We start from the raw sequence: 19,967 nt of genomic DNA, 5'->3' as shown, positions 1-19,967 counted from the left end.
CATCACTGCCTAACGCGCTCCAGGCCCATCACACTTTCCGCACGCTACACCCCACAATAAGATCCTGTTCTTCACATGTTGTATACGTGACATTTCCCTGCATGTCGAAGAGCAGCAACCCTCGGAAGGGAGGGCTGTGCCCAGCTCATCCTCCATGTGTCCTTTGCACCTGTCCTGTGGTGGAAACTCAGAAATGTAACTGGCAAGCATCGATCCACGGCAACAGCAGACAACGAGCAACTCTATAAATTCTCAATAACCTTTAATGACTGGGGGTGGCTCAAGAAGGAGCTGACCAGTCTGGCCACAGGGACAGAACCGGAGAGCTCAGTAGGCTGTCTGAGACTGCTGCTGGCGGTAGCCACCACGGCGCATGTAGCCTTCATTTTTCCGATAGCCATCCTTTTGGTCTGTAGATGAAAGGAGGGTAGGAAAGAGAGGGAGTAAGTGCCTGCAGGGAGACAAAGGTACAAGGATCCTGATCCTGGGACAACCGAGATGGAACCACTCACCTCGGAAATAGCCGCCGTAAGTTCCTTGTTTATGGTCAAACACACGTTCATTATTCTCCACTAGGCTGCCAAGTTTCTCTGCCAGCTGCAGAGCCAAGTTCTGCTGGGCAGTGGGCTCAGTGCGGTGCATCACCACAGTCTGTGTTGGCTGGTCCAGAGAAGCCTGATGGGAGTGAGGAGGACAGATAACTCCCATCAGTCTGTACTGCCTTCCTGTGACTCTACCCACTCAATCTACCACCTCCGGCCCTTACCATCAATTCTTCATTAATGATCATCTTGCTGATGATGGAGTGAACAGTGGGCAGATCCAGCTCGAACATGTCTGATAGTGTCTCCATACTGGGAAAAAAGGCAGGAAACAGGGCAGTTAGGAACCCTGACCACAAAGCTAGGGCCCTCTGTGCCCTTGAACCCATCCTACCTTATTGAGTCATAGACACTGCTGTAGGTAAAGAGGTAAGTCCTCAGAGACTCTTCCTGGATCTTCCTGTGAGAAGACAAGAAAGGGTGAGGTTCTAAGGGAAGAAGATGTAACGTATCAGCATTGTCTGGTGCTTTGTATTTGACTGTTAATTATTTCTCTCCCTGAGGTCTGCTTGCTGTCTTTTATGAGCAGACACTCACATACCCCAACATGATGTTTGTAACCTGCGTAAGAAATTATTCCTGATTGGCTGAACAAAGAAAGAGTCAGTGACCAGAAGAGAAAGGAGGAGCACAGTCACCATGGGATAGAGGAACTGATGCTGAGGATCCGCATGGAGAGAAACAACCCAGATGGAGAGTATAAGCAAGTATTTATGGAGATATTGGATGGGAAGTAGCCCAGATAGAAATGACTAAAGCAGATGGCATAGGATGGGAGATAAGGAGATAGCTTAGCTTTCCCAGTCCCAGGTAAAATACGGCCTATTTTAAAATAAAACAGGTGTGCCTTTTATTGATTAGGATAGGTTAGAAAATACTGCCATAATAATTATAGGCACTTAATAATAAACTTTATTACTCATTTATTTATTTTCTACAATAAGATGACCAGCCAATCTTTTCTTTTCCACCCACCACGGCTTCCTTTTTGCTCACCGAACTAGCATGGTGCGAACTTTGTCAGCCTCAGGGAAAAGGTCCCACACTTTCCCGTTCATCTTTTCATTAATGATGAAACTATGGCAGGTCTTCCAGTCACCCATCTTCATGGCCTTAGAGGCAGCAACCACATGCTCCCTCATTGACTCAGGAGGACCTAAAAGGGTGAGAATAAGGCAGGACTGAAAGGAAGTTGAGAACAGGGCTCCTGCCCTCATGAGTACTGTTTACGGAGAGGCAGAGGCCGGAGGGCAAACAGCTGGACTACAGACTTTCCCATTTCTCCACTGAGTAGCCACAGGGCTATACAAGCCACTCAACAGCTGAAGACACTCTCGGTTTGAACTAAACCAGTCCATAAACATGCATCAAGAGACTAATGAATCCCTTGAACAAATGGTTTATGCATAGTTTCATGTGTGTCTTCTAGGAAAAAGGTCCACAGCTTTCATCAGATTCTTATTCTCCCTCATTCATTCTCATTCTCTCTTGGTTTTTGAGACAGGGTTTCTCTATGTAGCCCCGGCTGTCCTGAAACCCACTCTATAGACCAGGGTGGCAGAGATCCTGGATGCTGGGACTAAAGGTGTGCCTCACTACCACGTGGCTTCATCAGAATCTCCTAAAAGTTCCTTGACAGTAGTATGCCTGGCAGGGTGGCATACTAGCACTCAGCAGGTGGAGGCAGGCAGATCTCTGTGAGTTCAAGGACAGCCTGGTCTACAGAGTGAATTCCAGTACACAATGAAATTGTGTTTTGAAAAACCAGTCCAGGGACTAGAAAGATGGCTCATACTTAAGCTGTTCTTCCAGAGGATCTGGGTTCAATTTTCAGTAGCTACATGGTGGCTCACAACCCTTTGCACTCCAGTCCCAACCGATCCAACACCTTCTTTTGCCTTTGTGGGCACATGGTATGCAGATATACATGCAGGCAAAACACCCATATACATTAAAAAAACAAACAACAAACAAACAAACAAACCAAAAAACAAAACAAAACAAAAAACCTCTAAGCTCTTGAGGCTGGAGAGATGGTTCTTCAGCAGTTGAAGAGTCACCACTGCTCTTGAAGGGGACCTGGGCTCGGCTGTCAAAGGCATCTACAAGCACTTGTAACTCTAGTTCCAGAAAGTCTGATACACTATTCTGGTCTTTGCTGGTACAAGCACACATATGGTGCACATAGATGTACACAGGCAAACACACATACACATTTAAAAAAAGTTTGATGGGAGCTGGTAAATGGCTCTGAGGTTAAGAACACTGGTTGTTCTTCCAAAGGTCCTGAGTTCGATTCCCTGCAACCACATGGTGGCTAACAACCATCTATAATGAAATCTGGTACCCTCTTCTAGCATGTAGGCACAAATGTAGGCAGAATACTAAATAATGATGATGATGTTTAAGCCAGGCACAGCTGTATACACCGTTGATCCCAGGACTCAGTTCCTTGACCTTGCCTGTCCGGGTTGTCGTACTAGCACTTAGGAGGCAGAGGCAGGCAGATCTAAGTTCAAGGCCAGCCTGATTTACATATCGAGCTCCAGGACAGTTAGGAAAAGCTACTCAGAGAAACCCTGCTTCAAAACAAACAAACAAACAAACAAACAAACATATATTTGCTAAAGTTCACTTAAAAAAAAATCTTATTCTGCAGAACAAGGTAGCCTAGAACTCACTATGTATAGTCCAAGGTTGATCTCAAGTTCTTAATAACCTTTCTGTCTTTGGCTTCTGAATGCTGGGATGGTAGTCATGTGATAACACGCAATTCAACATCACTTATTCTTCTATCACCTTTATGCTTCTCACTATATCCATTATTAGCTTATTTACTCAAAAATTTTAAAAGCTTTAAAACAAATATATTTAGCTTCAACCCACATGGTATCTATGAAACCATTGGCTCTATGTATTGATTAGGGACTCAGGCTCCCAATCACTATCTTGAGGGACAAGCCAGAATGTAACTAGCATTTAGGGAACAAAGCATAAAAATTCCAAGTCTGGAAATGGGTAACATATTATGAATGACAAGACAGACACCGGGAGGAGCATGGGTTAGGGTCAGGCCCAAACAAAAACCACACACCTTCTTGGATTAGCCCCAACTTTACCACCTTTAAAAAGACAAGGCTAGTCAGGCTTGGTGACAATATGTTTTTGAACCCAGTACTGGACAGGCAGAGGCAGGCCTCCATGAGGTTCAATACCAACCTGGTCTATACATGGCCACCCATCAGACCTCATCCCCACAAGTTGTCCTCTGACTCCCAAGTGTATGTGCACACAATACATAAACAAGTGTACAACAGTTAAGCAAGTTAGAGGCTCAAAGAATATCTCTACAAAGCAAACAAATAACAGTGAAAGGCTAAAAGAGAAACTGGCATTTTTTTGGAGGCAGTCTGGTTATGTAGCCAAGGATAACCTCAACTTGAGGCCCTCCTGTTTTGGTTTCCAGCACTAAGACTGAAAGTGTGTATAGTCAGACCTGGCTCAGACACTGGCACTTGACTCCATTATGCACAACACAGGCCAGGACTGTGAAGAACCACAAAGTCCTTCCTTTACCTATACTTCAGCTCTCAAATGAGCTCCATGGGAAGGCAGGCCTAGGGCTACTAGATCTGCCAAAATCTATTATGACACATGGAGGGCTGGAGAGATGGCTCAGAGGTTAAGACTCTGGCTGTTCTTCCAGAGGTCCTGAGTTCAATTCCCAGCAACCACACGGTAGCTCACAACCATCTATAATAAAATCTGGTGCCCTCTGCTGGCGTGCAGGCAGAACACTTTGTAAGTAATAAATAAATCTTAAAAAAAAAAAAAAAAAAAAAAACACATGGAAATTCAATTTTCATTTCAAGTTTTCCCAGAAAACAAAACATCACTATGTAAAGCAAACAAAACTTGACTAAGGGGCATCTGCATCAGAGCACAGCCATGTCAACAAAACCAACAAAGGAGCAACATGGAAGGAGAGAACTGAAGAGTCGCCTGGTTCACTCAAATGCTCCCATCAAGTGCTTCTAGGAAGGTGCAGTCACTTCCTTTCGCAGCGACTCGCTCAGTCCCGAGTGAAAGTATGGCTGGAGGCGCACCTCAGTGGCAGAGTACTCGTCTAGCATGTGAGGCCCTGGATTCCATCCTTAATATCATTTCACTTTTAAAATTTCAAAAACGTTTCCTTGTGTTTGTGTATACCTTCTTGTTTTTTTTAAAAAAAAAAAAAAAATTTAATTATTTTTATTTTATGTGCATTGTCGTTTTGCCTGTATGTATGTCTGTACGAGGGTGTCAGAGCTCCTGGAACTGGACTTTCAGATTGTTATGACCTGCCATATGGGTGCTGGGAATTGAACCTGTGTCCTCTAGAAGAACTGCCAGTGCTCTTAAATGCTGAGCTATCTCCCCAGTTCCTTTTTTGGTTGTTTTGTTTTTTAAGAGATTGCTAAAGCGACTTAAAAAAAAAAGGGGGATTGATTTATTTATTTATGTATATGAATATTCTACCTGCATGTACACCTGCAGGCCAGAAGAGGACATCAGATCTCTTGCAGATGGTTGTGAGCCACCATGTGGTTCCTGGGAATTGAAGTCAGGACCTCTGGAAGAGCAGACAGGGCTCTTAGCCATCTCCCCAGGGCCCACCTGTGTATATCTTTAAGCCTGGCACCTGAGAGGCGGACTTAGGCAGAGGATTTCCTCATTTTTTATTTTTTCCCTTGAAGCAGGATCTCCCCTTGGGTCTAGGCCTCCCTTCTCGCTAGGCTGGAAGCCAGCAAGCCTTATTGATCTTGTGGGTTCTTGACTACCTAAAGCTGGAGTCACAGTGTTTTCAGGGATGCCTAATTTGTTACATGGGTGCTGGGATCCAAACTCTGGTCCTCATGAACAATGCAGGGCGAGCACTTTAACCAGTGAACACTCTCCAGCACCCTAGCAACACTAAACAAACCAACAAACAAACACCCAAAAACAAGCCAGGCAGTGGTGGGCATACTTTTAATCCCAGCATTTGGGAGGCAGCAGGAGGCAAACCTGAGTTCAACACCAGCCTGGTCTACAGAATAAGTCCAGGAGAGCCAGAGCCAGGACTATACAGAGAAACACAAACAAACAGTGATCAAAGAAACCAATGTCAAGATTCTTGATGATCTATTGTTTGAAAGATAATGTGCTTGAGGTTGAAACAGAGGACAGAAGTACATGTTAATTGCGCTGCACTAGAATAAGTCATTTAAATTCTTTGTATTGCAGTTTTACCATCAGGTGAAAGGTATTAAGAGTATTCACATATCACGTGTTTTATTAATGTGAATGTAATAAATTTTGTCTTATTGAGACAGGGTTACTTGCAGCCCTGGGTAGCCTGTACCTTTCTTTGTAAACCAGGCTGACTTCAAACTCATCATGTCTCGAATAATGAATTATTATTTCTCAGACTGTGCCATATAAAATGTAATTAAGATGCAATCATCTTGGGAAGAACTTATTTCATCAAATTCTCTTAATGCTAATGGGTAAGCACGGATCTAACAAGCGTACAGGGCTAGAGTCCCACACTCACCTAGCAGGGGCTGCCGCTCCCCTACTCGCAGCTGGTGATGGAACTGCTTGCTGATCATGCGTCGTCGGGCATCGCTCTCATGGGCAGCCATGTAGGGGATCTCCAGGAGCATGGCAGACACCAGATAGACACACTCTAGCAGTTCCAGGTTGATGTGCAGGTGAAAGGGCACTTGTCGGCGTCGCTCTACCTTCTCCTGTTCCTGATTGCGCTCCTGTAGGCTGCGCAGCAGCAGACCCTGGCCCAGAAGCTCCTTGGCACGACCACTTGACTGAATATCCAGAAGGGCGTTGTGTGCATCCTTGGTCAGGCCTTGACGGAAGGCGCAGATGCCCAGTTGCACCATAGTACGATTATACAGGATCTGAGCACAAAGGGCAGAGGTGAAAATCACAGGCAAACTGTCTCACTTTCTCAGCAAATACACTTAAAGATCTATTATGTTTTGAGCAGTGGCTAGGGTCAGAGAACAAAATACATAAAGCCTTCCAGAGGTGGAGTGTGCAGGAAAAAATTACTATAATAGTAATTTAAGCTAAGGAGGAAAATAATAAAAATGAGGAAAAGATTTAAAAGTAAATTTGTATGGTGATGGAGGCTGGCAATTTGGTAAAGACTTCATGGCGAAGAATATCTAAGAACAAAAGAAGCCATACAGATAAACGGGGGATAAAGTCCACATAAGGGAATGCAGTGGTCCAGATAAGTAACTGACCCAAGTATACTTGAAGGAAAGAGTGATGCAGCTGAGACTGGGCCAAAACCTCACCATAACACCAGGGAGTGGACGTGAGTTACAGACAGGAAACCACGGGAAAGTTCTGAGCAAGCAGGTGATAAATCTGACTTAACAGGGTTACTCTGGCTGCCATACGAAGAGACCACCGAAAGACAAAGGGAACAGGAAGTAAAAATAGAGCGAGATCAGAAGGTTGATCTCTTACGAAAAGGAAAAGGACAGTCTATTAATGGGTGCCCGACAACAAACGACAAAGAAAAATGGCTGGAAAATCAGATGTAACATGAAAGCAAAGAACCAGGTACGGGACAGGCAGGGTGGCAAACACTGGCAATCACAGCATTTAGGAGGCAGAGGCAGGCAGGTCTGAATGAGACCTAGTCTCCAAAGAAAGAAAAAGAAATGGCACCAACAAACATGGCACTGAGGTTTCTGGCTCAACAAGATGGAAGAAAGTGTGGGTTTGCTACATAAATATGACACAAGAGTGTGAAGAGAAGAAAATTGGAAACTAAGGTTTCTTGAGGAGGGTTTTGCTATATGCAAGTAGGCTTTGAACTTATCCTCCTGAGTTCTGGGTGCAGAGATTACAAGCCACCAGAACTGGTGCTGCATCCCAGGGGTGGGGATTAATCTTAGGGTTTGTGCATACTGGCAAGTTTTCTACTACCTACCTCCTGGACACACAGCCCAAGGCTAAGTTTTATACAATATTTAGTATATCTTATATAAAGATTATATAATAATGTTAAAATTGGGTATACTGTATACTTTAATAGTATACAATAATAATAAAAATATTAGTGATCAAAGACAAATTCGAAGAACCTTAAAAAATAGATCTGAGCTGTTCCCAGCACATCAGGTGGCTCACAAGCACCTCTAAGTTCAGCTTAAGGTCCAAAGCCCCTAGTTTCTATGGGTACTGAACTTAATGTGCACATGCCCACATACAGACACATACTTAAAATTGTTTAAAAATAAGTGTGCTTGCCTAATGCACACAAGGTCCTGGGTCTGATTCCCAGCACCACATAAAGTAGGACGGTGTTATATGACTACAATCTCAGCACTTAAGTGGCAGAGGCAGAAAAATCAGGTTCAAGGTCATTCTTGGCTACATAGCAAGTTTGAGGCCAGGACTACAGATACCAAAGTATTATAGCAAATGAGGATGGGGAGAAAAATAAAGAAATACTAGCAGGGCCAGAGAGATGGCTCAGAAAGGATAGGTGTTTGCCCTCCATTTGCACATGCACACATTGAGTGCAGGCGCCTTGAATGCCAGGCGCTGTAAGATTCTCTGGAGCTAGAGTTACAGATAGGAGCTGCCTCGTAACTCTGGATACAGAGGAATGAACTTGGATACTCTGGAAAAGCAAGCGCTCTTAACTACTGAGCCATCTCTCCAGTCCCCATCTTCATGAATTTTAAGCAAAGATTTATTTAGACACAACTCAGAAAATATATAAAAGAATAAAGATAAGTCCTGTCTAAACCACCACTACTGGGCTAGGGAGATTGCTTAGGCTAACTTGCTGTGCAAGGAGGATCCGTGTTTGAAAGATGCGAGACAGGAGACTCCTGGGAAGCCACGGGTCAGCAATAACGAAATACTCGGCTTCACACAAGGTGGAGGGTGGAGACCCACACCTGAGATTGTCCACTGCCCTCTGCAGGTGTGCCATGGCACAGGAACCCCAAACACACATACTTTAAAATTTAAGGCCACCACCATTACTAGACAGGTCCACCAACTACAAATGTATTTCCCACTTGTCTTAAATCTACACAAAAGAGATCTACACCTCAGATACGGCTTTTAGTACTTTTTCTATACAAAAAGGTCCTCAAGATGTTGCTAGAAAAAGGGCGCCCTGCTGTCTTGAACCCTGCTAATTTCAATGTGACAGTCTCCAAAAGCACAGTTATCTAGGTCCCTTTTCCTCCTGGTTTAACTGCTTCAAAGACCCTTTTCATCTTTCAGGAAAAGATCAGCTCCTAATGTTGTGAACCAAACAGTAGGTAAAGAAAGAGAGAGAGAGAGACAGATAAATGTTGGCAAACCCAAATCTCTAGAGAATTTTAAATGTCGTGGGATAGCGAAAACTTTGTGTCTATGGGGAAAGGAACGAAGAATGCTGAGTCTGGAAAAGACCAAGCACCTGTCTGAGTCTGTACTAGTGCCACAACAGATGCTAATTCTTGATGAGTCTGTTTACCTAACAGCGATTCTCCTCTCCTCCACCTACCTGTACTGGCGGGTCTGCGTGCTGAATGTTGTCTTGTAGGTGGCTCATGAGCATGAGGTCCCGGGCCTGATACCAGCGGGAGTGGAGAGCATGGTGGTAGATATGGCAGAGGATGGCACAGGTTCGGATGCGGTCTGTACGGTCCTTGGCATAGATGTATTTGCACAGTCTTTCCATCAACACAGCTGAGTCCTCACCCTCATTTTCTGCCTGGTCTTGCTCAGACTAGAAGAATGGGAAGTTGTTAGTGGTGGCTCTGCAACAAAGAGCATGGCTGTAATGACTTAGGCCCTAGCAACAAAACATGGGCCTCTTTCCTACCTCACTGCACCCCCCCCATCCCTCCTTGTTCTATTTCAGAAGTCCCTTGGGGGAAAGAAGACTTATCATCAAGGACAAGCAGATAAGGAAGACACATTTACACTTCTCTCACTCCTCACGATTGCCCGGAACCTCACCTTTGAGGACCCTTCAGGAGGTGTAAGCTGACGCTGATGGGCCTTGTAATCGAACTTGTAGTAAGTGTGCAGGATGCGCCTCAAGTAGATTTGGCAGATCTCCTCAGTGGTACCTTTCTCCTCCAGATAGCGTTGCACACGCTCAATGATGGCACACACCTGTGCCTCATCCTTCAGGTGCTCCACGTACTCTGGTAGGGAGGACATCAACCCTCATCTCAGAGATGAGTAACAGCTTTCCCAACCATCTGTCTCCAGTCACTTCAACCCTTTGGTTTTTGCTCTCTACACTCACACCCTGAAAACATTATCTTCTCCCTGAGTTTACCATCTCACTGCTTAGGAAAGCATCTGAATTAGCAACTTGGTCAACAGGGCCTAGTAAGTCTAGCACGTGCCTCCCAGTCATTTTACTCTGCCTTTGTACAGCATTATCTCCTGTTCTTTTCCTCTCCCCAAAGTCCCCACTTGCTTAGGCTTACCTTGGGAGTGAGGATCAGTATTTTGCATTATTTTGGTAAATTCTTCATCCATTCGCTCCACCAGAGTTAGGATGCAGCCACGTACACGCAGTGGCTAAAGAAGTATGCAAAGAAAGAACACAATTAATCTAATTAATGCTAATCTGAACTCCTGTCTCTACCGTGTTTTCCTACTTATCCTGCCAATTCCTCCCTTTACCTGATCAAAATTGTTTAAGTTCTCACTCTCTTCCAAAATGTTCTCGCCAACAAAGATGTTGGAATGTGCAACCAAGATATCCATCAGTTCATTGATGCAGTCCAGGCACATCTGCCACATCTCTGGCTGTCAAGAAATGAAATGGCAAAGTTAGAGGATGTACTTAAGTTCTGAAGAAAGGTGGAAGTTACCCTTCCACCAAGAATCACAGAGCCTTCAACATGCAAGACTGTTGTAGGCCTCAAGCCTTGAAACAGTAGCCCCGGCTCCCCATTTCAACCCTGGTCCTTTTCTTCTCACCTTCATGTATGTGGCCAGGTTTGGGTTGTAGTCATAGAGCGAGGCAATGATATTGAACTTGATCTTGACAATGACACCCTCCCCCAAGTTGTTTTCAGAAGCGATCTGAACCAGCAGCTGTAGCAGTTCAATCTGGGTGGCACTGGAGGGACACAGAGCTGGGTGAGGCTTTGTAGATAAAGCGGCCAGTCTCACCCTGTTATGCAGGATGCAGACCAGCAGAGCAGCCAATTCTACATACCTTCACTCTCTGTCTATGCGCTTCTTGCTTATCTATGTGTTCTTTTGAGATAAGAACCCATGTAGTCCAGGCAGCTTTGAGCATGTCATATAGCTAAGGAGGACCTTCAACTTCTGATTCTCCTACCTTCGCTACCCCAGTGTTGGGATTACAGCCGTGTACCACTACACCTGGTTTTATGGGATGCCAGGACTCAAACCCGGGGCTTCGTGTATGATAGGCAAGCCCTTTACCAACTGAACTACAACCCAAACACTTGCTTCTCTTTTAAATTCCTAACAGAAACAACAGTGATGCTAGCCACCCTGAAGTGTTATTTATAAATCTTTCCATCCTCTTTGATTTTTTAATGACTAGAAACAAATATCATTTACATTTAACAGACTGCAACAGAAGTTCAGTAGTTCAAAGTTAGGTAGGTCCCCAGTATTCAACCAGAGATATTCTCTCAAAACACAATGGTTTCCACATTTATGTCTGCCTGTGCTATAAAGAAAGCTTTCAAACTTTAAAAACTCAGCAATGGCTTAAGGCCAGTGACTCTTACCGGTCTGTTCCCTTCTTGCCTCTGGCCTGTAGAATCTCATTCAGTTTCTTGATGACAACAGCATGAGTAATCTCCGTTCCCTTTGCAAACATTTTCGGCTTCTCCTAGGCAAAACCATACCCTGTTACAGCATATCAACAGGAACCTGTTCTTGCTTTAGATTCCTTCCCACTCCAACCAGGCGAGCACCTGCACAGTCTCCTAACTCACTTTCTTTCTTCTGAAATGCTCACCTTAACAAGCAGCACGTTACCACGGACCCTTTCCCACTCCCCGCCTTCATTATCCTCCTCTTCTTCATCCAGGCGCTTGGACTTCCTATCATGCTTCTTCTTGGCTTTGTCTTCCCGCTTCTTCTCAGCTGCCTTTTTGTCCTCCTCTGTAGTGGGTGCCCTGACAGGAGACGAGGGAGAAAATGAAAGACGAGTCCTCTTCTCACCTCACCTCAGAGGCTTCCTCCTCCCAACTGCTGGTGTTGCAGGTGTATACCAGCAATTTACACAGTGCTCAGGGACTGAACCCAGGCCCTCAAACATGCCAGGCAAGCACTCTAACAACTGAGTTACATCCCCAGGCCAAACTTGCGTCTCAAATTTTACACACATGCCAAGTATGCTCAGAAAGTTGAATTCTCTTGGTCTACAGAGACTATACACCATGGCCCCAGTTCTGAGATTAACGGAGGAGCTAGTGCTATTTATCATCTGTGCTTCCAGTCAACTTCACCGTCCTTGCACTGAAGTTCAGCTTAGTAGTAAGGATATTGGGCTCCATACTAGAAAGTATGATGGATTCCCCCTATGAGTTCAAACTTTGGGGTTGACCTCTCTGATGACAGATTAACTTACTTTATCATCTCATGTGTCCTAAGCGTCTGCCTGCACAGAGGTATGTGCATCACATGTGCCTGCTGAGGTCAGGTGAGGGCATTAGACCACTGGGACTGGCATTACAGGGGGCTGTGAAAGGCCATGTGGGGGCTGGGAATCCAGCCCGGGTCCTATGCAATAGCAACAAGTGATCTTAACCGCTGAGTCAACCTTACAGCCCCTTTTGTTCATTTTATGGATAGCCTGGAACTCTCTATGTAGACATGCCTAGCTGACCTTGAACTCACAGAGAGGCAAGCAACCCATCCAAACACGCACGCACGCACACAATTATACCCAATTAAAGCTATTAAAAAATTTAAAGAGTTGTCAAGAGTTAAGGAACATTTCTATAATCCAAGCATGGAAGGTGGACATAGGTCAGGGGTTCAAGACCAGCCTGAGGTCCATGTGACCCTGTCTCAACAAAACAAAAGGCCAAATAGAAAATAGAACACATAAGCAGTAACAAGTCCAAATACATTAATAACAATAACTGTAAGTAAGCTTGACAAGTGAAAAACAGAGATGAAGGCCAGGTAGTGGCGGCACACTCCAAGTTCAAGGCCAGCCTGGTCTACAGAGCGAGTTCCAGGACAACGAGGACTACACAGAGAAACCCTGTTTCAAAATGCCAAAAAAGTCTCTGTGTCATTATTTACACTCTTGGCGGGTCTGAAAGTTCTGCTATAAATAATGTTTAAAGTGGTAAACCTTATGTTAACTACAACAAAAGAAAAAAACTTAACAGACACCAGATATAAATGTATATGACTTAAGGTCAGAACATGTCCATGATGTCCTACACTTAATTTTTTTCTAATTTTAAGTACCTTTTGAGGGTTGGAGAAGTACAAAATAGCTCGGATGCTTAGTTAGCAACATGCTTGTTGTGTAAGGATGAGATCTGAATTTGATCCCAACACACACACTCCCCTATACCAATGCATATAACAACAATTAAAAAAAAAAAAAAAGAATTTGAAAGAGAGCATGGATATGTGAGTTTGGAAGAAAAAAGGAAAAAAACACGTAATTTTATTATTATACCCCCTCCCCCCAACACACAAAACCAGCTGTGGTAGTACCTCCTTGCAATCTCAGCATCCATTTCAGAGACATGGATCTCTGGAGCTCACAGCCCAGACTGCCTAACCTACCTCAGTAAGCTACAGGACAATGGAAGACACAATTTCAAACAATAAAGCAAGGTTGGGCATGGTGACACAAATCATTAGCTCTCAATCACAGCACTCAGGAAGCAGATATAGGCAGATCTCTGTGAGTTCCAGCCCACCCCGATTATACAGCGCGATCTTTTATCAAAACAAAAAACTTACCAAGGTGGATGGCTCCAGAGGAATACCACCCCAAAACCTGCCCTGACTTCCGCATACACTCATGTACCCACACAAACACAAATCACACATACACACAAAAATAAGATTTTGAGGGGCTGGAGAGGTGGCTCAATGGTTAAGAACACAGGCTGTTTTCCAGGATCCAGGATCCAGGCCTGACCCCCAGCACCCACGTGGCTGTTCATAAGAGTCTGTAATTCCAGTCTCAGGGGATCCAACCCTGCCGTTTGGCCTCCAGGGACACAGCACAAATGGGGCACGGACATTTATGAAAACAAAACAGTGAGACTAAAAAAACTGAGACAGGTTCTTGCTACACACCTAAGGTGTCCTCAAACTTAAAATCCTCCTGCCTCAGCCTTCTGAGGTCCTAAAAAACCTTCTCACCCTCCCCCCCCCAGACAGGGTTTCTTTATGTAGCCTTGGCTGTCCTGGACTCGCTCTGTAGACCAGGCTGGCCTTGAACTCACAGCAACCAGACAGCCTCTGCCTCCCTGAGTATTGGGATTACAGACGTCTGCCACCTCGAATGGCTGTGTTCCTAAATTTCTCATTTTCCTCTCAGACAAAAGCCTTTGAATAATGCACATGCATAGTGCATCCTACATACATAAGATCAAACACAACACATAATTACTGAAGGACACAAATGTAAAGAATATGAGCTGGTAATAACATTAGATGCCACAGGCTTTAAAATGAACTTCATGATTAAAACTGGAAGTTACAGATAGTTACAGAACATTAAATATGCCTACTGTGGTAAAAGTTTTCAGATCCCAGTGTACTAGAAGTGAGAGTCTGCGAACCCTCCAAAGCGGCGTAACAGACCATGTGTCCCAAACTTCCACCAGTCTTCTATGAAGCACTTGATGAAAAATGCTTCAGGACAAAATGCCTACCACCCGGTTCTTTAGCTTATGCCTAGCCCTTTCTGATGTCAAAGAATTTACTACTCTCTGCAAGCAATGTAATTCAAACTTCTAAAATCTAATGAGCACCAACAGTGAGACCCTTTAAAAAGGGCACCGTTTTCATTGAGTGGCACTCTCATTTCTATGGATGTACAGACAGGAACCCCGCAGAAGCAGGGTAAGTTTCTTACCTAACACTGCAGAGCTACTGAAGGACTAAGCCTGCTGGAGAATCCCAATCAGGGTCCTTTCAACCTGTGACCACTGCAGTTAGTTCATGAAGGCTTGCTGCACCTCACATACGATGCAACAAGAAGCTCATTATCAGGAAGGGCAAGCACAACAGCAACTATCACTAAGTGCCCACCACAAGCCAGTCTGGACTGAGCCACTTCCCTATGCTACCATTAACAGCTCTCCTGGGAGGCAAAGTCCCTGCCCACTTCAGATGCAAAAAATAAAGACTGAAAAGGTGCAGCTTGCCCACTATAACATAACCAATAGATGGCAAAGTGAGATTTGTATTGAGAATGTGGTTAAATATTTGAACTCTGGAGACTTCAAATCCTATATTCAACCCATACTAGCTTTGCAACCTCATACTTGATTCTAAAATCCTGCTGTAATAATGGAAGCAGTGGGCTTCTACATAAAGACTCCATCCATGAAAGCAGAAAGCAACAGCCTTTCAAAATGATTAAAGACTTTAAAACCCTCCCACTGTATCCTCCAAACCCATTATTACTTCCTTACTTTTTAAGAAACTTTGAGGCCAGAACAGTTTGTTTTCCTTCTTCTTCTTCAGAGTCTGACTCAGAAGATGTGGAACTGGTATCCCATTCTTCATCTTCTTCAGAATCTTCAGAGTCTTCATCATCATCCTTTGAGGGAAGAGAGGATCAGAAGGAAGACAAAACACCTTCTCTGCTCCTCCCACTGACACACATTCCAGGCATTTCCATTAACAGGACAAGAGAATTATTCACAGAATCAGGATATTAGATGAAACAGACAACTCTGGAGAGTACAAATTACCCAAGTTAGTGCCACACAGTTCCTCAGGACAGTGTGGGGCCTGGCAGTTAGATCCCAGCTCATTCACTGTCTCAATACAACAGGAAGCCTGTTTCCAAGCCATATCCCACTAACATTCATTCTCTGGACCTATAAGACCACATTTCTTCTTCCCAGGGCCTAAATATCCTCTGGGAGGAAATCAACCCCAGTCTAACCCTGGATCTTACTTCCACCTTTTTGTGGAACTTTCGACTCTCCCCAGAAGATTCTGGTTTCTTCTTCAAGAAAGCTGCAGCACTGACTCCATCCTCATCCTCATCCTCGTCTGAAGAGCCTGGTAGGAAGTGGGGGAGAAAAAAGCTAGAACATTGAAGGGCACAATTGAAAACAAAAACTAGATGATGAGACCCCATGGCCTTGGGCTTCCTATCTTCAATAAAGGTATCTTTTCTCACCTTCTGAATCTTCCTCATTCTTCTCTGCATCTTCATCTGCAGACTGCTCAGGGTTCTGGATTGAGGAAAATAGGAGAATTAAGATGCCTACCAAAAGCTAGGCATTGCGGCACATGTCTTTAATCCCAGTACTCAGGATGTAGAAGCAGGCAGATTTCTGTGAGTTCACAAACAGCCTCGTCTACACAGGGAGACCTGCAGAACTAGACCACCACGACCACCATAGAACAAAATGATGGCCAACAGAAACAATCCTCCTTCTCAAACCCAGACAGCTTGTTATGGTTCACTCGTTCTCTAGCCATGCTATCAATGTTCTTGAGTTTTGTCACAGGATCAAACTTTTCCAATTTGAAAAGTTAGCCACTAGCTGACTCACCTGCTTGTAGTTTGTGATATGTGTTTCAAAATCTCGGTTGTATTTTCGGATCTTTTGGCGCAAGGTACTCAGAGCCTTAGCGTTGTTTTTATTCATCTTCTTTTTTCCTTCTTTATCTTCCCAAAGCTAATGGAGTAATTAAAGGAAGAACAGTGACCTGAGACTAAGTGACATCTTCTAAAACTCAAGCTCTATAATCAATTTTTGGGACCTTGCCATCTAGACACCATCTACACCATTTATTAACCAAGGCTGTTAACTTTTTATTTGCAATGCCGAGGGTTAAACTGAGGCAAGTAGCCTACAAAACTATTTTTTGAAGACTTTTAATCCCAACCAATGAAGGTAAAAGATAGATTGTAGAAGGAAGCACCTATGTTTAAAAGTGATGTTTAATTGAGTGGCAAAAACAGTGACGAAACAGAGAAAGATTTGACAGAATAGGACTCACTCAGCTCTCACAAGAAAAGAGAGGAAATGGAAGCTACTTAAAGGGCAATGAGGTAGGAGACAGTTTTACTGGGAGAGTGATAGACAGTTTGCAGAGAGAGAGAGAGAGAGAGAACTAGGCCTAGGTTAGCAGAAGGAGGCAGTAAGCCTCAGAGACAACAACTGAACAAGGCAAATAAAAGTTCTTTTTAAAGCAGACAGATCTCTGAGTTCGAGGCCAGCATGGTCTAGAGAGCAAGTTCCAGGACAGCCAGGGTTACACAGAAAAACCCTATCTTGAAAAACAAAACAAAACAAAAACACTGCTGGGCGTGGTAGTGCACTGTAATTCCAGCATTCTTGGAGGTAGAGGCAGGTGGATTGCTGTGAGTTTGAGGTCAGCCTGGTCTACAAAGCAAATCTAGGACAGCTAAGGCTACACAGGGAAACCCTGTCTCGAAAAGACAAACAAACATAAGTATAAACCAGGCTGTGGTGGGGCATTCTTTTTTTTTTTTTATTAAAGATCTGTTTATTTATTATTTATATAGTATTCTGCCTGTATGTGTGCCAGCAGACCAGAGGAGGACACCAGATCTCATTATAGATGGTTGTGAGCCACCATGTGGTTGCTGGGAATTGAACTCAGGACCTCTGGAAGAGCAGTCAGTGCTCTTAACCTCTGAGCCATCTCTCTAGCCCTGTGGTGGGGTACTCTTTAATCACAACATTCTAGAAGCAGAGGTAAGTGGATCTCTGAATTCAAGGCTCTTCTGGTCTACAGAGTGAATTCCAGGTCAGCCAGGCCTAGACAGAGAAACCCTGTCTCAAAATAAACCGAACAAATCAAAACACCCAACAACAACAAAGCCTCAAAAAAAAAAAAAGCTCCTCTCCTTCATTTCATTTTCTAGGGAACACTGTTATGTCATAAGAGAAAGAACCCAGAGGAGGGCCCTCGCCACGAGAAAGCATAGCCAGACCCACACCCCCTTCTAGTCACACCTCATTAAGGTAGTCCTCCAGGTCAGCCAGTATGCGGATATAGAACCGGGGGACACCTTCCTTGTCCACAATACTCTTGGCTTTCCCATATGCTTTTCCCAGGAGCTCAAACTCTTCCAGACACTTGGTGACATCTCGAATCTTCATGGCATTACGGATGGTTCGTATAAGGTTGGTCAGCTCCTCAAACCTGGGTAGGGAGTTCAATACAGATTGGCTGTGTCTAGCATGGAGAAAGCAACATCATCATTCCCTATCACCTAGCCTCTTGTGGCCTCACCTCTTGTCCTTGGCACTTCGGACAACTCTCTTTGTATCCTCTTCATCCTCACTCAATAACAAAGGCCTGTATGGAAGAAACAGAGACCATTAGCCTTCATTCTTAACTGTCATCATGCCTCTTTTCAGACTAAGACCATCCTTTTTTTCTGACACTTGCTTTTCATACTCATCTTAAACAGCTCCAACTCTGAAGAAGGCCTTTTGTCAGACCCTGACAGCATATGCAAGAGTGTCTCCAAGAACATACAACTGAAAGGCTTATTTACTGTATGAGCAACTAATTATACAAAGGCACATACGGCTACAGAGAAAAAAAAAGTACATTGTGGGGGAGCTCCCCTTATCTGAGGAATAGGAGAGGGGGGCAGTGAGAGGAGGGAGGGGGCTACCATCAGAATGTAAAGTGAATAAATATATAAATAAAAAAGTAAACACACACACACACACGCAGCAGCAGCAGCAGCAGCAGCAGCAGCAGCAGCAGAGAAAAGGTATTTAAATCCTTAACAAATGGAAAGCACTTCAGGGAACCAGTATCCGAGCCAGGTTCTAAAAAGAAACAGTTCCCAACATAGGAGAGGCCACTGATAAAGAGAAGTTTTAGTAAACTTTAACAGTACTTTGCTTGTATTTCTTTTTAATGAGATGGGCCCACGCATTCAGTTAGCAACAGTGTCTCCATTCTTTTCTTTCCATCTTGTTAATTTTTCCTGTTTTTTTTTTTTTTTAAATGAAAAATGATGATTTTTCACTTTGGACAATGCTATGGAATGACATTCACATGGATACGTATGTATGTATGTATATTCATCCACAGTTCTCTTCAAATCTCTGTGGAGGCAGATATGAGTATCTTAAAACACTACAGGCACACAGCAAAAACAAAGTTAGTTTTGAGAACTGTTCTAAAATTTAATACGTTTTAACTTTTCAGAGACGAGGAGAAGACAGTAAAGCAAGGTGAGCACAGCAGTGTTTCACACTGCACGCAAAGACACACGACAGAGCTTCAGAGCCAGGAGACTGACTGCCAAGCCTTGAGGGTTTCCTTTCCCGAGTACAGAGCAGTCACTGAGCACGGCCTGCTGGGAAGAGCAGGGGGAGTTATTCGAAGGCCAGAGCGACGGGCAGGAAGGGACAAGGGAGGGGACGCGAGGAGGAATCACGAAGCCGCCGACCTCGAGGCTGATGCAACACCAGGCGGCGGGAAACCTCTGCTCCCCGGTCCTCGGCACCACGACCAGGCCTCCCGGAGGCCGCAGCCCGCCGGGAGCGCCCCATCCCCATCCCCGTGGCCCCCGCCCACAGTCCCCGCAGCCCGCCAGCGCCATCCTCCCCGCGCCCCCAGCTCACTGTTTGCCGTAGTTCCCAGAGACGGGCTTGGTGACCAGCTCCTCCCCGGACAGGGACGATTCCGACTCGCTGTCCGAGCCGGTGGTGAAGAACCGCGACATGGCGCCGGCGACGGGCTAGGGCGCGCGCGGCAGGGACCTGAGGAAAACCGCGGCGTCAGGGCTGGGGGGGCCGCGGCCGCCGCCTCCCCACCCCCGGCCCTGCCCGACGCCCCCTCCTCGCCCTCCGCGGAGCACGAGGCCCCGGGAACACCCACCAGCTGAGCTCCGGAGGCCGTGGGAGCAGGCGAGGCAGCCGTCGCCGGAAGAGCACAGGGTCGGGCGTCACTTCCCGGAAGCGCCGAGCAATGCGCTAAATAACAACCCCCAGCGTCCTCTGCGCCATCCCGGGCCTGGGCCTGGCTAGTGGTGGAGGCTGTAAGACCGATGGTGACACCGTCCTACGGTGCTCATCTGTAATTTCCACACTAGGGAGGCTGAAGCAGGACGATCCTGGGTTCGAGGCCAGA

At 45.1% G+C, this 19,967-nt stretch overlaps 1 protein-coding gene across 3 annotated transcripts; it reads right to left on the bottom strand.

Moving 5' to 3' along the window:
• Positions 1-245: 245 nt before the first annotated feature.
• LOC110547966 (eukaryotic translation initiation factor 3 subunit C) lies at positions 246-19,842 on the bottom strand. Of its 3 annotated transcripts, none has more exons than XM_021635870.2 (21): positions 19,716-19,842; positions 19,460-19,597; positions 18,105-18,170; positions 17,825-18,014; positions 16,391-16,516; positions 16,012-16,066; positions 15,784-15,890; positions 15,293-15,420; positions 11,629-11,788; positions 11,396-11,499; positions 10,608-10,749; positions 10,308-10,433; positions 10,109-10,202; positions 9,627-9,817; positions 9,169-9,393; positions 6,178-6,541; positions 1,599-1,758; positions 937-1,002; positions 767-854; positions 513-675; positions 246-410 (listed from the first exon to the last, which is right to left on the bottom strand). In XM_021635870.2, the coding sequence occupies exons 2-21, from the start codon at positions 19,558-19,560 to the stop codon at positions 328-330; spliced, it is 2,739 nt and encodes a 912-aa protein (XP_021491545.1). In that variant the 5' UTR covers positions 19,561-19,597; positions 19,716-19,842; the 3' UTR covers positions 246-327. The 3 variants fall into 3 exon arrangements, with proteins under 3 accessions (XP_021491545.1, XP_021491546.1, XP_021491547.1); XM_021635871.2 differs by having other exon boundaries at positions 11,396-11,496; XM_021635872.2 differs by having other exon boundaries at positions 15,790-15,890.
• Between the last annotated feature and the right edge of the window lie 125 nt (positions 19,843-19,967).

The sequence above is a fragment of the Meriones unguiculatus genome, chromosome 14 (genome assembly GCF_030254825.1).
Source record: "Meriones unguiculatus strain TT.TT164.6M chromosome 14, Bangor_MerUng_6.1, whole genome shotgun sequence".
In the NCBI taxonomy this organism is placed as follows: domain Eukaryota; kingdom Metazoa; phylum Chordata; class Mammalia; order Rodentia; family Muridae; genus Meriones; species Meriones unguiculatus.
This window is presented reverse-complemented; position numbering and strand designations above follow the sequence as displayed.